This window comes from Ursus americanus, chromosome 2 (assembly GCF_024610735.1).
Source record: "Ursus americanus isolate L20-20 chromosome 2, mUrsAme1.1.p, whole genome shotgun sequence".
In the NCBI taxonomy this organism is placed as follows: Eukaryota; Metazoa; Chordata; class Mammalia; order Carnivora; family Ursidae; genus Ursus; species Ursus americanus.
This window is the reverse complement of record NC_142128.1, coordinates 7,008,019-7,026,892: the sequence shown is the minus strand read 5'-3', so window position 1 is coordinate 7,026,892 and position 18,874 is coordinate 7,008,019. Positions and strand designations below refer to the sequence as shown.

The 18,874-nt window shown below is 49.4% G+C and overlaps 1 protein-coding gene across 4 annotated transcripts; it reads right to left on the bottom strand.

Moving 5' to 3' along the window:
- Nucleotides 1–7,171: 7,171 nt before the first annotated feature.
- ZNF3 (zinc finger protein 3) lies at nt 7,172–18,518 on the bottom strand. Of its 4 annotated transcripts, none has more exons than XM_087867598.1 (6): nt 18,381–18,518; nt 17,063–17,183; nt 14,858–14,994; nt 13,742–13,833; nt 13,344–13,470; nt 7,172–11,706 (listed from the first exon to the last, which is right to left on the bottom strand). In XM_087867598.1, the coding sequence occupies exons 3-6, from the start codon at nt 14,910–14,912 to the stop codon at nt 10,637–10,639; spliced, it is 1,344 nt and encodes a 447-aa protein (XP_087723724.1). In that variant the 5' UTR covers nt 14,913–14,994; nt 17,063–17,183; nt 18,381–18,518; the 3' UTR covers nt 7,172–10,636. The 4 variants fall into 4 exon arrangements, with proteins under 4 accessions (XP_087723724.1, XP_087723730.1, XP_087723734.1 ...); XM_087867604.1 differs by having other exon boundaries at nt 17,063–17,099; nt 18,381–18,503; XM_087867608.1 differs by lacking the exon at nt 17,063–17,183 and having other exon boundaries at nt 18,381–18,503.
- Nucleotides 18,519–18,874: the final 356 nt, after the last annotated feature.

Genomic DNA, 18,874 nt, shown 5'->3' with positions numbered 1-18,874 from the left:
GGGCTGTCGCGGCTGTCCCTGCGCTCCCCTAGCGTGCAGGTCTAATGGTCGCCGCCAAGCAGGGCTTGGGAGGCCCTCTCTGGGTCGGGCAGGACGCAGGTCCCCGTCACCGGCTCGGTACCCCTCTGATCGGCCCCTCCCAGGGCTTCCCAAGGCATCTTCCCTGCCTGCCAGCCCCCTCTTTCCCATAGGACGTGCTTCCTGTCTCACCAAACCAACCTGCCCGTGAACCTCGGGAGCACACCAAGTGCACTGTCCCCACTGGACATACATGACTTTGTCTACTCAACAATCCATGAAGTAGTTACTTTAAATTTTTAAATGTTTTAAAATGAGGACGCCTGGGTGGCTCAGTTGGTTAAGGGTCTGCCTCCAGCTCAGGTCGTGATCCAGGGGCCCTGGGATCCAGGCCCGTCAGGCTCCCTGCTCAGCGGGGAGCCTGCTTCTCCCTCTGCTTCTGCCTCTCTCTCTCTCTTCCTGTCTCTCATGAATACATAAAATCTTTGAAGAACAAAACTTTTTAATGACTATGCAGTGAGTTTTTCTTCTGTTTTCCAGTTCTATGAATTTTAGCACCTGTATAGGTTCATGGAACCCTACAGAGCGGCCACACGTTCCCAGGATGGCCGCACCATTTTACACTCCCAGCAGCAACAGTTCCTCAGATAGGACACCGGGGTGGTGAATTTTACGTGGCAATGTGCCTGGGCTAAGGGATGCCCAGAGAGCAGGTGAGACATTGTTTCTGGGTGTGTCTGTGAGGGTGGTTACGGAAGGATTGGCATTCGAATAGACTCAGTAAAGAAGATCTGCCCTCACCAACGTGAGCCGGCATCATCTCGACGGTTGAGGGCCTCAACGGAACAAAAAGGCAGAGAACAGGTGCATTCTCTCTCTCCCTCTCTCCCCTCACCCCCACCCAGCCTCTGCCCTCTGCCCTCTGCCATCAGGGCTGTCCTTGCTTCTCAGGCCTTTAGACTCCGGGAATTACACCAGCTCTTTGGACCCGGACTGAATTATACCGTGAGCTTTCCTGGTTCTAGAGCCTGCAAGTGGAACGTCAGGGCAGAGCTCGGCCTCCGCAACTGCCTGAGCCAATTCCCATGATAAATCTCCCCTTCTGTATCTCTCTGTACCCTCTTTCTGGAGAATCCTAACTAATACACCCAGAGCGTAAGGAACCGAAAGACAAGTGGACAAACTGGACATCACCAAAATAAAACATTTCCAGCTTCAAAGGACACCGTTAAGAGAGTAAAAGGAGAAGCTGTAGAATGGTAGAAAATTTTTGTAAATCAGGCATATTTGATAAGGCTTATACCTAGAACATAGCCTATAACTCAATAATAAAAAGCCAACCAACTGAAAGATAGGCCAAGGGTCTGAATAGACATTTCACCAAAATGAAATACACAAATGGGGCCACCTGGGTGGCTCAGTCGGTTAAGCATCTGCCTTTGGCTCAGGTCATGATCTCAGGGCCCTGGGATCGAGCCCCAAGTTGGGCTCCCCGCTAAGCAGGGAGTCTGCTTCTTCCTCTTCCTCTGCCCCTTACTCCCCCCGCTTGTGCTTTCTCTTTCAAATAAATAAATAAAATCCTTAGGGAAAAAAAAGATATACAAATGGATGATAAGCAAGTGGAAAGAGGCTCACCATCATAGCCATCAGAGAAATGCAAACCAAACCACAATGAGACTTCGGACCCAGCAGAGCTGCTATAATAAAAAGGATAGTGACAAGTGCCGTTGAGGATACAGAGAAATCAGAAGCCTGTGACTTCCTGCTGGTGAGCATGTAAATGGGACGACCACTTGGGAAGACTGGCATTCCCTCAAAAGGAAGCATTTGACCCAGAAATTCCTATCCTGAGTATATATACCCAAGAGAAATGAAAACATACGTCCAGAGAAAAAGTGGTACACAACGGTCACCGCACATTATTCCTAACAGCCCAAATGTGGCAACAACCCGAATGCCCCCCAACAGATGAAAGACTGAACAGACTGGGGAACGCACACAATGGAGCGCTATTCGGCTCTTAAAAAGGATGAAGCGCAGATTCAAGCGGCAACATACACGAACGAAGCCCGACGTCATCGTGAGAAGTGAAAGAAGCCGGACACAATAGGCCACATACTGTGCCGTGGCGATCCCATTCCCGTGAAATGTCCAGAATAGGCAAATCCAGAGACACAGACAGTAGACTGGTAGTTGCCAGGGGCTGAGGGAATTACGGGAGTGACTGCCAAAGGGTATGGGGTCTCTTTTTGGGGGTGACGAAAATGTTCTCAAAGTGATTATGGCGATGCTGCACGACTCTGAAGACTGAAACCCACCGAACTGTGTGCTTCAAATGGGTAAATTGTGTGGTGTATGGACTGTAATACAGTTGGTATTTAAAAACACATGCACAGGGGCACCTGGGTGGCTCAGCGGATTAAGCGGTTGCCTTCGGCTCAGGTCATGATCCCAGCGTCCTGGGATCGAGCCCCACATCAGGCTCCCTGCTCAGTAGGGAGCCTGCTTCTCCTTCTGCCTGCCATCCCCCCTGCTTGTGCTCTCTGTCAAATAAATAATAAATCTTTAAAAAATAATAATAATAAAAATAAATAAAAACACATGCACAAATAAACCCAAACAAACAAGCAATTAAGGGAGCATAAGGCATACAGAGCCTTTGTCAATAGGAGAACCTTGGTGGAGCAGTGAGGGATTCATGCTGAGGAGAACCCTGGACCCTGGATGTCCACACAGGCTGCTTTTTTTTTTTTTTAAGATTTTATTTATTTATTTGAGAGAGTGCGCTCAATTGGGGGGAGTAAGGGGCAGAGGAAGAGGGGGAGGAGAGGGACAGAGGGAGAGAATCTCCAGCACACTCCACACTGAGTGCAGAGCCCAACGCAGGGCTCAATCTCATGACCCTGAGATCATGAGCTGAGCTGAAGTCAAGAGCTGGTCACTTAAGCAACTGAGCCACCCAGGTGCCCCACGTGCTGCTTTTTAGTAGAGGCTGCCTGTGGGGGTCAGATATGGCTTGACATGCAAAGATTCATACCACCAGTTACCCTTGTGGGTATTAAGGATAGCCAAATTTTCTATCAGAATTTCAACTGGATTAAGGATCAAGGATTCTGTATGAGAAAACCCCCTCACATCTGATGATCTGACTTTCAGAATGCAGAGCCCTTCCTAGATCGTATTGCCCTCGCTGGTCCTGGAATGTGACAAGCACATTCCTCTCCAGGAGCCCAGCCCAGCTGCTGTTCCTCCCACTTAGAATGCTCCCCCCGCCCCCCCCATATTGACATGCTAGGGTTGTAGCAATCAGAGAGGGAGGGAAGGACACTGCAAAAAGAGGGAACAGCATCAGCAAAGGCAGGATGGTGGAGAGTAAGTGACACGCTCATGAGAGAAGATGCTGCATGGCGGGTCCTGGGGGCGCTGGTGAGCTCACAGGCCCTTGATGCCCGCTCATGGGGTAGGTGATGGAAATCCATGACAAGGCACCATGACCGTTCCTGAACATGTGAGAGGCATGACGAATCCCGCGCTGCTGCGGTCAGGTTTCTCTGGTGTAATTAGAGCAGTTGAGAATTACTAAGAAATTATATTTTCAATTTCAATTCAGGTACAAGACAGGTGATGTAAGTAGCTTGAAAAGCATTTTTGGGGGGGTCATTAGTTACTGTTTATGATTCTGATGGTGCATCAGGTTCTCCCTACAGAAGAGATGATCTTAAGTTCCTTCTCACTGTACTTTTCATCCTGGTGTCCACACTGCAATGAAGCCGACAGCAAGGGGAGGGGTGGCAGGGGTCGTGCATGTTTCTGGCTCAACAGTTTTGTCTTAATGACTCCTACCTGCCCACAGTCTTAAGCATCGTACCACACAGAGGAATTCTAGAGGACTATGATAGAATCTTGAGGGAAAGAGGTCACATGTTTGGGATGAAAAGAGAAATGGTTCTATTTTACCTGTCCACGATTTCAATTTAATGTCATTTCCTCAATGAAGCCTTTTGTGACCGCTATGGGCCTCGCATCTCCCCACGCAGAACACAAGCGAACTTTTTTTTTTAGTTCCCCCACTTCACTTGTAGAGACACTGCCGTGGTGTCATTAAGAGCCCGGGCTCTAGGGCCAGGCTGACTGGGGCCGAATCCCTGCTCCACCACGTATTAACTCTGTGACATCAGGCAAGTTACTTAATCGCGTTAACTCTGCTGGTGTCTCATTCTGTCTCTTATTGTCCATACAGGCTTCCTGTCTCCCAGGGGCCCAGAGTCCCCTTCGGTGCAGGAACCAGGCTTCGCTGTAGCCCCTCCAGGACTCATGGAACTGCCAGTGAAGAGCTCTAGGGACTGGTGGGAGGAGAGGGGCCTCACGGGAGGGTGTGGGGGGGTTCCCTCTGGTGGTCTGGGGAGAGTGATAAGGAGATGAAGCCCTGGCTGGAGGCTCCAAATGCCTTCGTACCTCACTGCGCCACTCACCGTGTGCCTGGGGGCTCCCCCCTCTCCCTCCTTCCTTCCTTCTTTCCTGAAGAAAGGGAATAGAAATGGGGACAATAATAGTAGCTACCTTCACTGAATTGTGATGAGGATTGAATTAAGTAACATAGAAAGTGCTTAGAACAATGCCTGACACATAGTAAGTGTTCAATGGCTGTTACTTCTTGCTACTTCTTTCTTTTTTTAAAAGATTTATTTATTTTAGGGGGGCGCCTGGGTGGCTCAGTTGTTGAGCGTCTGCCTTCGGCTCAGGGCGTGATCCTGGCGTTATGGGATCGAGCCCCACATCAGTCTCCTCCGCTGGGAGCCTGCTTCTTCCTCTCCCACTCCCCTGCTGTGTTCCCTCTCTCTCTGGCTGTCTCTCTGTCACATAGATATATAAAATCTTTAAAAAAAAAAAAAGATTTATTTATTTTAGAGGGGGGGAGGGGCAGAGGAAGAGGGAGACAGTATCTCCAGCAGACTCCCCGCTGACTGCGGAGCCCGACGTGGGGCTCGGTCTCACGACCCTGAGCTCAATCTCACAACCCTGAGATCATGACCTGAGCCGAAATCAAGAGTCAGTCGCTCAACCAACTGAGCCACCCAGGCGCCCCTAGTTTCTTTTTCTTAGTATTTATCATTTTCTCATTAAGAAAGCAATCCTTATTTGCGGTAGAAAAGTGTGAAAATGTAGGGGGGAACTCAGCACAGCGAGGGAGTCAGATACATGAACAAGTAATGAGCAAGCACAAGAAGGCAAGTACACCCGAGATGCAGAGGCGGCTTGCAGGAAATGAACGCGGCGCAGGGGGAGGGGGACGGGCACGATTCCTGGAAAGGTGTCACAGAAAAGGTCCCGCTCACAGGGAGATTTGCAAAGGTGAACAGGAGTTAGGTGGACAAGGAGGGGAGGGCGTTCAGGAAGCAGGACAGCATATGCAAAGGCACAGAGGCATGAAACCACATGTGCGCCCACGTAACCCTAACCGTGGTTTTGTGTGGCTCCAGTGTCAAGTATGTGGGAGAGGCGGCAGGGGGGGGTGGGGTAAGAGGTGTGCTAGGAGGCAGGGCAGGGAAGGAGAAAGGACTAGGGAATGAGAAGCCCTGCTTCCCCATAAAGAATTTGGTCACTGGCCTAAGGAATGAGAAGGGGCCACTGGAAGGTGGGCGGTGCTGTCACACACTTGGCATTTTAGAGGGAGAGCTCATGCAGAGGTATGAAGAATGGATTGAGGAGCAAGGCTCTGGAAGCAGAGAGACGTCTGGAAGGCTGGGGCCAGAGTCCCAGAACGAGTTGAGGACAGCCCAGGCCAACGTGGGAGTCAAGGGTGCGCAAGAGAGGATGGGCTAGATATTGCCTGACAACTGGAGGCTCGGGGGTGGGGGAGGAAGATGCAGAGAACGCATCCAGAACAATTCCCAGGTTTCTGGGTTGGTTGGCTGGGAAGTGGATGATGTCAGCAACCAAAGCAGGAAATTCACACACAAAAAATAGGCTTGTGGAGAAGAAACCACTCCGGTGATCAGACTTATCTTTATGTAAAAAGTAGTCCATGTAATTTTTTTTCTTTTAAAGCAAGCTCTACACCCAGGGTGGGGCTTGAACCTATGACCCTGAGATGAAGAGTCGACTGCTCTACCGACTGAGCCAGCCAGGCACCCCTAGCCCATCTAATTTTTCATTCATTTAAAAATCTTCAGTTCTTCATTACTGACGTATTTAAAATAATACACCTGACTGGGCTTTCCTTTTTTTTTTTTTTTTTAAAGGAGATAAAAAATTTAAACTCCATAAACAATTTATTTTAAAAAAAATACTAGGATTTTCTTCCCCACCACCACTCCATGGTCATACTCCTCTCGGCTGACATGTTTAGGTAAAACCAAGGTTTTCCCTTAGGAAACTTATCATATAATACGTGTTCTCAGAATCGAGCTGGATGTCAAGAAAGACTCAGAATGCGTGAGGAGCGTTGGGAATGAAACGGCTTTTGTCACGACAGATACGTCCTTGGAAGTCTTGCCCGTCCCTCTCATTTCACGGATGAGAGGCGAAACCGGAAGCTACTGGTGGGAGGCCGAGCTCAGCTCAGATGAACTTTCGGCAGTGAGAACGCTCAACAGGGAACTGCCTGCCTTTCCACGGGGTCCAGCAAGGAGCCTCTCATCCCGAACAGTACAGGACGGACGGACATCCGTCAGGGCCAGCGCGGAGCTTCTGCACAGAGCAGGAGGCTGCAGATGATTTCTAAGGCCCTCCTGAAGTCTGAGTCTTATTGGCTGAGTGTGAGGAGCCCGAGGAGGACGTGGGACACCAAGTGAACAAACTCGTGGGCATGGACGTAGGTGTGGATGGACCCCGTTATCACCTTGCTACTTGATGGGACAAAGCTTTTTTGCTTGAGCAAACCAAATTCAGGGTCCTGAAACTTCTCCCAGGCCCATCTGCGCATTTGCTCATAAAATCGAGTTTTAGCAAGAACGGTGACAAGTCAGTTTACCAACAGTCCCTCATCCTCCACTGTCACCCCAGGGCGGGATCTGCTCACCCGGCCCATCTTCAGCAAGAATCCTGTTAGGTCAGTTTAACCAAAACCCTTCTTAACCCCATGGGTTTTTTTTTTTTTTTTTTTTTTTCTCTCTTAGAAATTTTCCATCCCCTGACCCCTACCTTGCCCCTCGGCTGTAAATTCCCACTTGAGCAGCTATATTCAGACATGAGCCCAGTTCTATACAGAGGTCTCTTTTCCTCTATTGCAAACATACTGAATGAAATATATTTTTACCACCCTCACTACTGACCAGCACTGGTTTTTCACAAATCTGGCTCCTCTAAGTGTGAAGAGGAGCAGTCGGGGATACGGCTGTGCACATATGCAGAGACCAGCTCGAGGAAAGCCTGGACTATACGACTGAGTTCAAATTTTATTCTTGTAAGAAGGGAGAAGCCACTGAAGGAGGGACAAGATGGGTGCTGTGCTTTGGGGAGATTGAGAGAAAATAAAAAGAACAATCCATGAAGAGACTATTCACACAACCCGGGGGAGTAGTAGTAAGGGCCTGAACTCTAGGCTTAGCAGCGACGGAAGCAAAGAGGAACGACGAAGTTGTGTAATCTAAGGGACAGGGCAAGGCGATCGCTTGGGCGAGGGTCACTCTTCACACATGCCTCCCCACCTCACATGGGAGCCGTCCAGGCCGCGGGGTCCAGCCTCCAGCCAAGTAGAGCAACCCAGGGTCTTCCATTCTCTGATCTCATGGTCATGTCTCACCTGGCAAGTTCAATGGCGTGATCTGTCAGACGGGGTTAATACTGACACCCGCCTCACACACAGCTGGCTGTGAGGATTACATGACTTAAGATCTGAAACCCACTTGGAAGAGGGCCAGGCGGAGGACAGGCCATGTGTCAGCTACCATTATTACCGCCACATGGAAATCCCACCTCCCCCACGACCTCAACTCCGAAACCCTCCCCTCCGACAAAAATCTCTCTCCACTCCGTGCCTACTGAACCTGCCCAGGACTTGACGCTGGTCAGATGTAGGATGAGAATTACCGAAGAAAACTCGGAAGGTCTGACCCTGAGTTTACAGAAATTTTGAGAGGCGGCAGTTTATGGGAAAGATGTATCTGGTTTGAAACACCTAACTTGAAACTTTTAGAGGTCCAAGTTCAAATGCCCAGCAGTCTGCCAAAGACCCAAGACTGGAACTTGGGAGAGACTAGTACCACAGGTGCAGATTTAAAACTTACTTGCATAGATACTAGTTGAGACCACAGGAGTAAGTGGTTCCAAGGATAATGGTAAAGAAAGAGACAAACTGGTATCATGACCCAACATTCAGGAATATGCAGGGACTGAGAAAAGAGGAATCATGATGGGAAATAGGAATAATCAGGAAAACCAGATGAATAAGATGCTATGGTAGCTTCAAAGATATCTAAAAAATAAATATAATTTTCATGCAATGGTCCAGATCATTCCCAGGTCTCACGGAGATGCTCTGAAGGAGGGAGTCATGCAGTCTTTGTGGGGTGGGGGGAGTTCAGCTGTGGGTAGAGAAGTGGTTGATCCTTCCTGTGTAGTGACTATCCCTCACCTACAAGTTTTCCCTGTTCAGGGGTCTTTCCCCAAGCTGCACAATCTGACCTCCACATCAGTGGCCATGCTCAGGCCCCCCTCCAACGATCCTGCCTGGAAACTCCTCTAAAACACACAATACTTTACAAGACCTTGCTCATCTCCCTCCAGAAATATTCTCTATTCCATTACTAGCTCTTCCTTGTCAGTGTAAATTTTTAGGCTCTAACCTAAATTATTTGATAGGTCTGATTTGGGGGTTCAGAAACCTGCATTACTAACAAGCAGCCTAGTGATTCTAACATGGATAGTTCATGGCCTACACTTTGAGACACAAAGTCAATCTGTACGTATGTGGTGAATCTCAAAGAAGAGCCAGAAGAATGAGTTTCATTATAGCTTTAAGAAATCGAAAACATATTAGGTGGTCAATCACAACATATGCTCCGAGATTGTTCAGAGGCCAGTTCCAGACATTTCCCCCATCTTCTCCATGACTGGAACCTCCTCCCACCAAGGGCCCGAACAGGAAACCTCCATATGCCCACTGCGACCCAAAACCCAAGTACACGCTTGTCAGGGGCCCCACACACCCAGGAACACCTTTCTGGTTTGGGTTGCTGGTCGTAAGTATCGTACCACACACGCACGCCGCACACGCACTCCGATGCGTGGGTATGAGTGGGAGCAACCGTGTCCGTGACTGAGAGTCTGTGGCAGTATCTAGAGGACTACGACAGAGTCTTGACAGTGAGAGGTCATACGCGTGTGAAAAAAAAATAGTTCTCTGTAAAAAAAAAATCTTAAAGATTAAATTTTAAAGATTCCAGTTATAGTCACGGTTTCCTATTTTAATTGAAAGAAATTTGGCTCCTGCACAAAAACACACGCAATCTCTCCTTCTAAAAAACTACTCTGTTTAATAGTGCACGTCATTGATGCTACAGGAGCAGGACTGGGAAAATGTAACGCAGGACCGTCCCTTCAGCTGGGAAAACTCAGGAGCTCCACCCTAACCCAGCAGGAGCCCGGCGCCCAGGTCAGGCCAGACACTCCCTTCTCTGGGCTTTGCTCTTTCTCTGCATTCATACGTGGCTGCTGAAGTCAGAGGTGGGGTCACAAGAGGTCTGGCTGCTGGGGCCAGAGGTCACAGGTCATAGGTGACAGAGAGCAGGGCAAGCTGAGTGGGCTCCTTAAAAGCATTCTATTCTTAGCAACTGGGGGTTTGGATTAAACCACTTTTCAACGCAGGAGTGGGGAGAGAACAGGGAGAGAGGAGGATAGGAAGCAGGCCAATGCTCAATGCTTTTGATCCTCTCCCTGGGAGACTTCCTGATTATCAGCTGGATTTCCCAATGAGACCTATCACAATGGGAAGGACAAGGAGTTCTCCAACAAAACTGCCTCTCTGCTCTTGGAAACGGGCTTGCTGCTCCACGAGCCCCCCAAAATAGTTACCACAGAAAACCTCATGGGGTCCCCCCCAATAAAATAATAAATCCCTCAGCACCGAACTTCCATAATTAATGAAGTCATGGAACAACAACAACAAAAAATAGCACATTCCTTATCAAAACTTAAAGCTGGATGAGGACCAGTGACTTTGAAACACAGCCGCCATGTCCCCTTCTTAGCTAATAGCAGGACTCCCAACATTCCTTCCACTGCCTTCTGTGCGGACTATACCGACTCCAACTAGAGGAATCCTTGGAACTTTATTCCTACTGTGCTTCCATTCCCCACCTTGGAAAGAAAGGCTCCTCTGGTGTGAGAGAAATGGTCTAGTGCAAACTCCCTTCCAAAATGGAAGGTGACTGGTCCCAGAGCTTCCCTCGTATTCCCAGCACATAACCTGCCGCTGGCCTCCTGGGTCATTCCTGGGGAAACTGACCGGGTGGCTCGCCACGAGGGTGTGCCAGCATGACTTCCCCAATTTGCCCCGTCCTCTGAAGCGAAGGGTTTGAGTCGGAAGAGACACGGTCTAAGATGTTCGTACTTATACAGTAAGGCAGGAGCGCTTTAGACTCAGAGGAAGCGAGGGAAACAGGCGTGTGGCTCTCCCTCAGGTAGACTCTCTGAGATTTAGTTCAGCAGGGACTCTGAGCGAACTTTTGCTCATTCCCATTACATTCAAAGGCTTCTCTCCAGTGTGAATTCTCTGATGGCGAACAAGAGCTGAACTATACCTAAATGCTTTCCCACACTCGCTACATTCATAGGGATTCTCCCCCGTGTGGATTCTTTGATGCTGAATAAGGCCTGAACTGTAGGTAAACTTTCCTCCACATTCCATACATTCATAGGGCTTCTCTCCAGTGTGGATTCTCTGGTGCTGATAGAGGTGGGAGCTCTGGCTGAAGGCCTTCCCACACTCATTACATTCATAGGGCTTCTCTCCAGTGTGGATTCTCTGGTGATGGATGAGGGTGGAGCTCCTACTGAAGGCCTTCCCACATTCGTTACAAGCATACGGTTTCTCTCCAGTGTGGATTCTCTGGTGATGAGTCAGGGTGGAGCTCCAGCTAAAGGTTTTCCCACATTCATTACATTCATAGGGCTTCTCCCCAGTGTGGATCCTTCGATGCAGAATGAGGGCAGAGCTGCAGCTGAACGTCTTCCCACAATCGTTACATTCGTAAGGTTTCTCTCCAGTGTGGATCCTCTGATGCTGAATAAGATGGGAGCTCTGGCTGAAGGCCTTCCCACACTCGCTACATTCATAGGGTTTCTCCCCAGTGTGGATTCTCTGGTGCTGAATAAGGTCTGAAGTTCGATTAAAGCTCTTGCTACATTCATCACACTTATGGGGTCTGTCTCCCACAGGAAGTCTCTGGTGTGAAATAAGGTTAGAACTCACAGTGAAGCTGTTCCCAAAATCACTGTATTTCTTACTTCTCTCTCCCACAGGGGTTAGCTTTTCCTCATCTGTCACTTGACCAAAATCTTGTATCTTCCTACTCAATCTTTCTCCAGAGGAGTTCCCCAGCTGCCGCTTTAGACCGACTTCTTGTTCATAGGTATCTTCAAATTTAAGACCCTGAGAAATATCCTTTTGGAATCTTCCCAACAGCACCCCATGTGATCCTGTATCTTCGGAAATTTCTTGACCATGCTCAGGTCTGGTCTCACCATCTGGCACAATACAAAATACAAACATCACTTGTTCCTTGTGGAAGAAAGGATCAAAACCAGAGGACAGGATAATTACAAGAAGGATGTTCACGGGGCTAAAAGCACATGCCTCTCGTCTGCGTGCAGACCTGCCCGGGCCGGGGGCAGCTGAAGCACGCTGAGAGAGCTGCGTCGACAAAATAAGGAAGGAGAAAGGCAGAAAGCAAAATCAAAGCGAAAAGAGCTGGAAGCATAGAGAAGGCTGGAGATGGGAGCAGAGCAAGACAGACCGGGCAGGGGTGGTGAACCAAAACCAGGAGAAAGAACATGCTGTTTAATGAAATGACAAAATCCTTACAGAGGTCAGAGACTGGAAATGCAAGTGGGGAGATGGTGGCTTCCAGAAGACAGGGGAGAAGAAACATAAGCAAGTAAGCACAGAAGGTGACGGGAACGGTCGCAGAGCAGGAAGAAGTGACACGGGGAGGCCACAGTGACCGCCACAGCCCCAGGTGAAAAGAACAATCCTACCCGTAGGCCACACATGCCAAACCCATGGAAACAGGCAAAAGACGGAGCTCAGTCCGCCTCTGGGCCCTAGTCCTCAAAGGCTGAGCTAAGATCTGAGGATACATAAATCATCTTCTTGTCTGACTTCCTTATTTTCACTGCTTTGGGGTTTTCAAAGGGAGCTTTGGGCAGAGAGAATGAGTGGAAAGGGTCTAGACAGTTAGCATTTTTAGTTTGCCAATATTTTAAGAAGACAAGGCAATGAGTGTTAGAGACACAAACAGCTGTTTCTCCCTCACCTGAACAGGCACCTCTCAGGAACTTTCCGTTCTCAGTTCCCTTCAAACCCAGGGCCCTCAGCTCTTCCTTTCAATGCAGCCCAAAGATCGTGTCCGAATTCAGAAATGGAAATCCTGCCCATGGGACAAGGTTTATCCTGCTCATACCGAGTGGTCCCAGAGCTCAACTCCGCACCCAGGATTTGCAGGGCCAGCAAGGGCATGTGCAGGGAGTCTCCAGTGGGAGTGAGGGAGACACCCCCGACTGCCCAGACAATGTTCTCACTGACACTGCGTGACAGACAAGGAATTAACAGTCCACAAACTAAAGGTTAAAGACGCCAGTTGCTCTCTGAAACAAGCGGAAACTTCTGCAGGCGCCGCAGCTGCACGAGCCCTGAACAAAACAACAGTTCCCTTGAGGAGGGAGGTGGTACAACAGAGAAGGGAAGGAGGAGGAGTTCCAGAATGCAGTTGGAAAAGGCTCTAAATTATACATTAGGAATCACATGGAAAAAAGCAGCAGACCTGGAGCTGAGAGACCAGGGCTCGAGTCCTGCTACTCACTGGCTGCAGGACCATCCGTGAAGCACCGAAGACCTCTGACTTCTCTTTCCTCACCGAGAACACAAGAAGAATACCAGCGACCTCTATTACTGTGTTACTGGGAGGTTCCCACGAGAGAATGTACAGGAAGGCTCTTTATAAACTGCCAATTACTGCACAAGCAGGAGTTACTATTATTGTTGTTAGAATTTTCTGAGACTACGTCAATCCTTAGCTGATCATTTTGTGACTCAAGTGTCACTAGCCAACAAGGAAACAAAGAAACGCCAAGGGAGTTTCACTGAGAAAGCGTTAACTCCTTACCCAGCGAGAACACATTCCCGTAATTCTCCAGCATCACATCCCTATAGAGGTCCCTCTGAGCAGGCTCCAAACGCTTCCACTCCTTCCGGATGAAGTACACAGCCACATCCTCAAACGTCACCAACTCCTGAAACAACATGGTCTTGCATGCAATTTCAGGGTGAGGGATGGGACCGGCAGTACCAAAAGTAATAACTGGGGATGAGGATGAATAAGGAGTATCTAAGAGGTGGGGGAAAGGAGGTTATGGCGAGGAAGAGAGGGGTCTGCTATTCAGCAGGAAAGGACCACGTTCCTGACGGAGGGAATCACGGCTCAGGGCACTGATGAAGTCATGGCACAAACGTTTCCGTGAAATGGGAAGTGAGAGAAGAAGGATAAAGGGAACCACAGCTCACCTGGGACTTGGCCTTTAGGAGAGCAGCTGCCAACATCTCATCCCCCAGGCTGTCCTTGTTGGAAAATGCAGGAACTTTCGAGGAAGGAAGAGCTGGAGGACAATAAAAGGGTCCATGAGTGAACCCATCTGCTCTCTGGCCTCCCAACCCACAGAAAACTCACCGGGTCCTGGAACAACCTAGGACCCACTCCCTCTTGAGGTGAGCCGTCCAAAGCCCTGCTGATCCCGCTCTCCACCTGCCCCAGGTCCCTTCCTGTCCAGTCACTGCACTCTCCGGGAACCTGGCGCAGGTCCCCGTTAGTGATCAGCACCTTCTGGTCCTTTCTTCCAAGCTTGGCGAGCAACGCAGACATTCCTGCTCGCATCCCTTCCACCCTCTCCACATCTCTGAACTCAAACTCATGCACAAAGGTCTCTTAGACCAGAGGAAACCAGCAGCCTCACCCACCCCCAGCGGAACAACACAATGCCCACTCTTCTCTTCACCCCCGCGTCAAATCTAAACACTAGAAATGATTCCTGTTTCTGTGCTTGATCACATCTTTTCTTCTGTCATTCTTAAGTTAACGTATCTGTCCCTTAGAGACTCTAAATCCCTAGAGACACGAGACTGCGTGCAACCACGGGGACAAAGAGATCCTTAAATGCTCTTTCCTGATAAGCATACCCTTTCAACTGCCACTGGCGTCAAAGTCGGTGGCGCAGTCGATGACAGCAAAATACAAATACTTCAGTGGCTTCATCCTTTCGCCTGTGACCTACAAAGTGATTTCCCAAGGGCCTCCCCTAAGCGCATGCTCCTGAAGAACACAAAATAGCACTAGGAGGTCGGCTGCTACCAAGCGCCTGGATTTCTGTGATTGTCACGGTTTCCTTAATCCTGCATGAGGTCCCAATGGCCCTTCACAGACGCCTCAGCTATAAAGGCTACCAAGCTGTACGTTCATGATTGGCTTCAGTCAGCTTTTCCACTAGGCTGTAAGCCACTGAGTGGGAAAGACTGTGTCTTAGCCACATCTGGATTCCAGTGGTTAGCCTGGTTTCCGGTGAATGAGACATGCAGCACGACTGCTGAATGCCTGAATAAAAGAATAAACGAATTCCTATTTCTTACCACTCTCAAGCAGGGCCTGAGGTTCCTGAGATACGCAATCAGCCTGAGTTTCCATGGGCGGGGCTAGAAGCTCTGGGTCTCTGGTCTACTAGGGCAGACTCAGCAGGGAGCAGGTTCTGAATGAGAATGAGCAAGCACTGCAGAAGCAAAGTTCAAGGTTCAATGATTTATTAAAAAACAACAACAACAACAACAACAAAACACACACACAAAACCCAACCCCCTGAGAGAAGCATTTGCAGTTAGTAACCAGGACAGGTCTTCTAGATCCTGTTAAACACGTACCCTGTGATGAGATTCCATGAGCACCACAGAAAGGGCCCCTGTTCCTAGACAATATCCCCCCTTTGGCTCCCACAACAGACTGAGTGATATTTATAACAACAAAAGACGTGGAACACTGGTGCCAAATAATGATACTAACAGAATGAAATACTAAGCAACAACTGAAAGTAAAAAGCAATAAAACGAAAAAGTATCTACACATAGATTTGCAAAATGTGTATGTATTGTATCAACTTTTAAGAATGCTTGGGATAGTGCATAAAGCTAACTGTTTACAGATTTTTTATTTACTTATTTATTTCAAAGTAGGCTCCATGCTGGGCTCCAATATGGGGCGTGAACTCACGACCCTTAGATCAAGACCTGAGCTGAGATTGAGAGTCAGAAGCTTAACTGACTGAGTCACCCAGGTGCTCCTATTTACAGGTTTTCTTTTAAAAAGCCTCATGAACATCAGAACTAGTAAAAGAAAAAAAATTTATTAGGTTTCTAGCTGTTATATTAAATTTAGGTGTTATCCTTTAAGGAAAAGAGGTCACAAAACAGCACCCAACAGCAGAGATCAAGAGAAACTTTCCATGAGTTCTCAGTCTCTCATTTAAAAAACCCTAGGGAAATAAGAGCTGACACCCAGAACTAGGGCAAATAGCTCAGATCTAGTAATTAAGTTAGATAAATCCTTCCTCCCCTTTCTAAGACAGCTGTCTGCTTCCAGGCTCAGCCAAAGGCAGGATGTTACGGAGGGACGGGCGCCCCTTCTGTGGTCCTCGTGCAGTGTCACCGCAGGGCGCAGGTGAATGGCCTCACCAGATCTAGAGGCCTGGCCCATCACGGAGAAGGTAGCAGCCAGCCTTCTTTCTACTTCCCTTTTCTCCTAATACATTTCCTTGGATCAGAATATAAGTCCCTAACGCAGGGACCAACACTTTTTTTAAAAAACGTAAGATTACGTATTACTCCATTTTTATCCCTACTGACATCCCCATTCCCCAGTTGCCATGACAATCAAGAGAGGTCTGTTCTCTGTGGGTCTAGTGAAAAAAACAGAACGTTGAGTATCTAGACTAAGGTTTGGATCTCAAGTAGAAGTTTCTACTTCACACTTGCACGCTGTGACAGGAATCAACAGACCAAGAATAGACGAAGCAGCCACCAGAGCTTTCTTACTCTTAGGCAAGAGCAAAGAAAAAAACCCCTGGACTTTGTCTACCCCCCTCTTTATTTATTTGCTCGTGTGACAAACTGTTGAGTGTCACTACATTGCAAGGCACTACTGAAAAGAACGTGAAAGATATTTAGGTTCATCATTATAGACCGTTGCATTCACATAAAGCATAAAAAGGGGAGGGGCCTTTTCGAGTTCACAGAACTCTAGTGTTTGGGCAACAAGGGGGTACAGAATGCCCACTACCAGTGCCTTTACACAGAGAAAGGCACTGCATGAGGCGTGAGCCAGGCCCAGTGGCAATCAAGGTGACACACCCTATTGCCACCAGTGCCCTCCTCGCTGGGTCCCTCCAACTCTGTCTCAGAGCCAACCATCCTTTGTTCCTATCAACCAATGTGACGATTCCAGGACTGTTTATAAGCAGACACTGCCAACAAATCAGCTCTTGGTCCAGACTCTCTTTGGAAAGGAAACTCAGAGGTTCTGACTCCAGAGGAGAAAAAGCAAGCCTCCCTCCTCACAGCTGGGTTAACCGAAGCTGGAACTCAAAGGCATATTGTTGAGAACAAGTCCCCAGTGTCTGCATCAGTACACAATGTTTCTCATAGAAAGAAAAATCTCCATTGTGCCCCCACAGCTTCAGGTCCAGGCAGGGCCCTTCCCTGCTCCCCTGCCAACGCCTCTCCCTGAAGCTGCTCCTGGGGATTGACAAGGATGACCTGGCAGTGAGAACGAGTCAGAGAAAGCTTTACCTGCTGGAATCTTTCCTTCCTTCTTTGGAGTGAAGTCCTATAAGACCAGAGTAGCAATTATCAGGAATTTGGAAGCCTCTGTGCAAGTTCCTGGGAATTCTAACTTAAGGTGCTGCCAGCGCTGTATGATTAAGGGGAGGGGGGAGTTAAAAATATTCACGTCAACTTCATTTCTACTCAGATAGAGATAAGGGGAAAAAAAGAAAACATACACTAATCAACAGAATTAAGACACAACTGGTATCTGTGTTGCACCCCTGGAGAGCTGAAAGGCAACTGAAGGTTCTCCCGGTCAACCTCCCACCCATGTGGATGAAATGCCTTCTCAAGTTCCCAGTGGTCTGACAGCTAACTTGCAAGAAACTCTCAACTTCAGCACGGAGACGGTCTATTGCTGCAGATCTTCACAATCAGAGAGATCTTCGGTTGCTAAGGCGAAAATCTATCTATCCCCTTGGACCTTCACCTTACAGAGGCCTCGCGCCCTGCCCTATGGAGCTTCAAGAATAGAATCTTCCCCTTCCACACAATTGTTCCTCAAACACTTGTAAACCAAATGACGCCCACTGCTCACAAACTTCTCTTCTTGAGGATAAATACCTCTAGCTCCTCTCATTATTTCATATATTTCGGGTTCATTAGCCCGCTTATCCTCTCCTGGAGTTTACGAATGCCATTTAGCCCGTAAACATCCATCTGCGTTCAATCCCACTTCAAAAGCGGATCAAATCAGGGATCTAACACAACTGAAAGCGGGAGCCAGACACAGCTGTACCATTCCCCGTAAGAGACTCGATTTACTGAGCGCCAGCAGGCTTATTCCCGGAATCTAAGTTTGCGCACACCCCCCACCCCCGACCTAGTTCCAACTGCGAACACTTCGTTGAACTCCCCCTCCTCAGATCTCAGGCCCGGCAAAGTACGAAGAGACCTCTCCGGCCACTGGCGCGAATAACTGTGTTAACACCAAATAAAAGCGTTTGGGAGAATTAAGAAGTTAGGGGAGCTGTCATGAGCTGTTCTAAAGAGAGGGGCCCGTTTACAGCCATACTGGAACTTTTAAGTGCTCGAGCTGGGCCAAGTCACAAGCCCAGAACCGGAGCCCCTTCCTCCCCTCCTGGCAGGGCCCCGTTTGGAGGAGGAAGGTCCCGGGGAAGCGGAGTCGGGGACCGGCTGCGTGGGAGGGAGCGTCGCCTCCCGGGACCCTGCTCCGGGCGGGCCTGGGGACCCCGCGGGCCGCAGCGGCGCGGACACCACCCCTTTCCCCGGCGGCCACAGCCTCCGTCTCACCGCGAGCCCCGGGGACGGCCGGACTCACCCTGGGGGCAGGCACGGGAGATTTGGGGGGCCGGACACGGACCAGGCCCTGTTGGACCCTGTCACAGACCCACACACCGGGACAGAACAAAGAACGGAAGTCCTCTCTATTTCGCTTCCGGGTCGGTCCTTTTCACTACCCAGCCCAGCCCCGTAGCCCCCACGCCCACTTGTTCTCTCTAGGAACATTGGAGGTGTTCACCTCTCGGTGATTCGCTGACTCGGGGCCTAGGCCGCGCGGCTCCCGCGCCGACGCCAACGCCAACGCCGGCCCTGGCGCTCCCGCCCGCCGCCGCGCCCCCTGATGGCCGGGCCAGGCGAAGCGCCTCGTCCTTTGGCCTCAGAGCGCATGCTCGGGCGCCGCACACCGGGTGGCGGGGCGGCTGGGCGGCGGAGCTTCCCCGCCGGTCGTCCAGGGCATAGGAGAGCTCATCTTGCCAGAGCGACCCGGGTCCCGAGCCGACCCGCAGCAAAAAGGAAGACTTTTGAAGGGTT

What these genes read in the sequence shown, in the direction of transcription:
- ZNF3 (XM_087867598.1), bottom strand. Translation starts at nt 14,912, where the DNA reads ATGGAAACTCAGGCTGATTGCGTATCTCAGGAACCTCAGGCCCTGCTT. An exon ending in TCAGGCCCTGCTTGAGAGTG is followed by an intron (nt 13,834 to 14,857) that starts GTAAGAAATAGG and finishes ATTGTCCTCCAG; the next exon opens with CTCTTCCTTCCTCGAAAGTT. An exon ending in CGGGAATGTGTTCTCGCTGG is followed by an intron (nt 11,707 to 13,343) that starts GTAAGGAGTTAA and finishes GTATTGTGCCAG; the next exon opens with ATGGTGAGACCAGACCTGAG.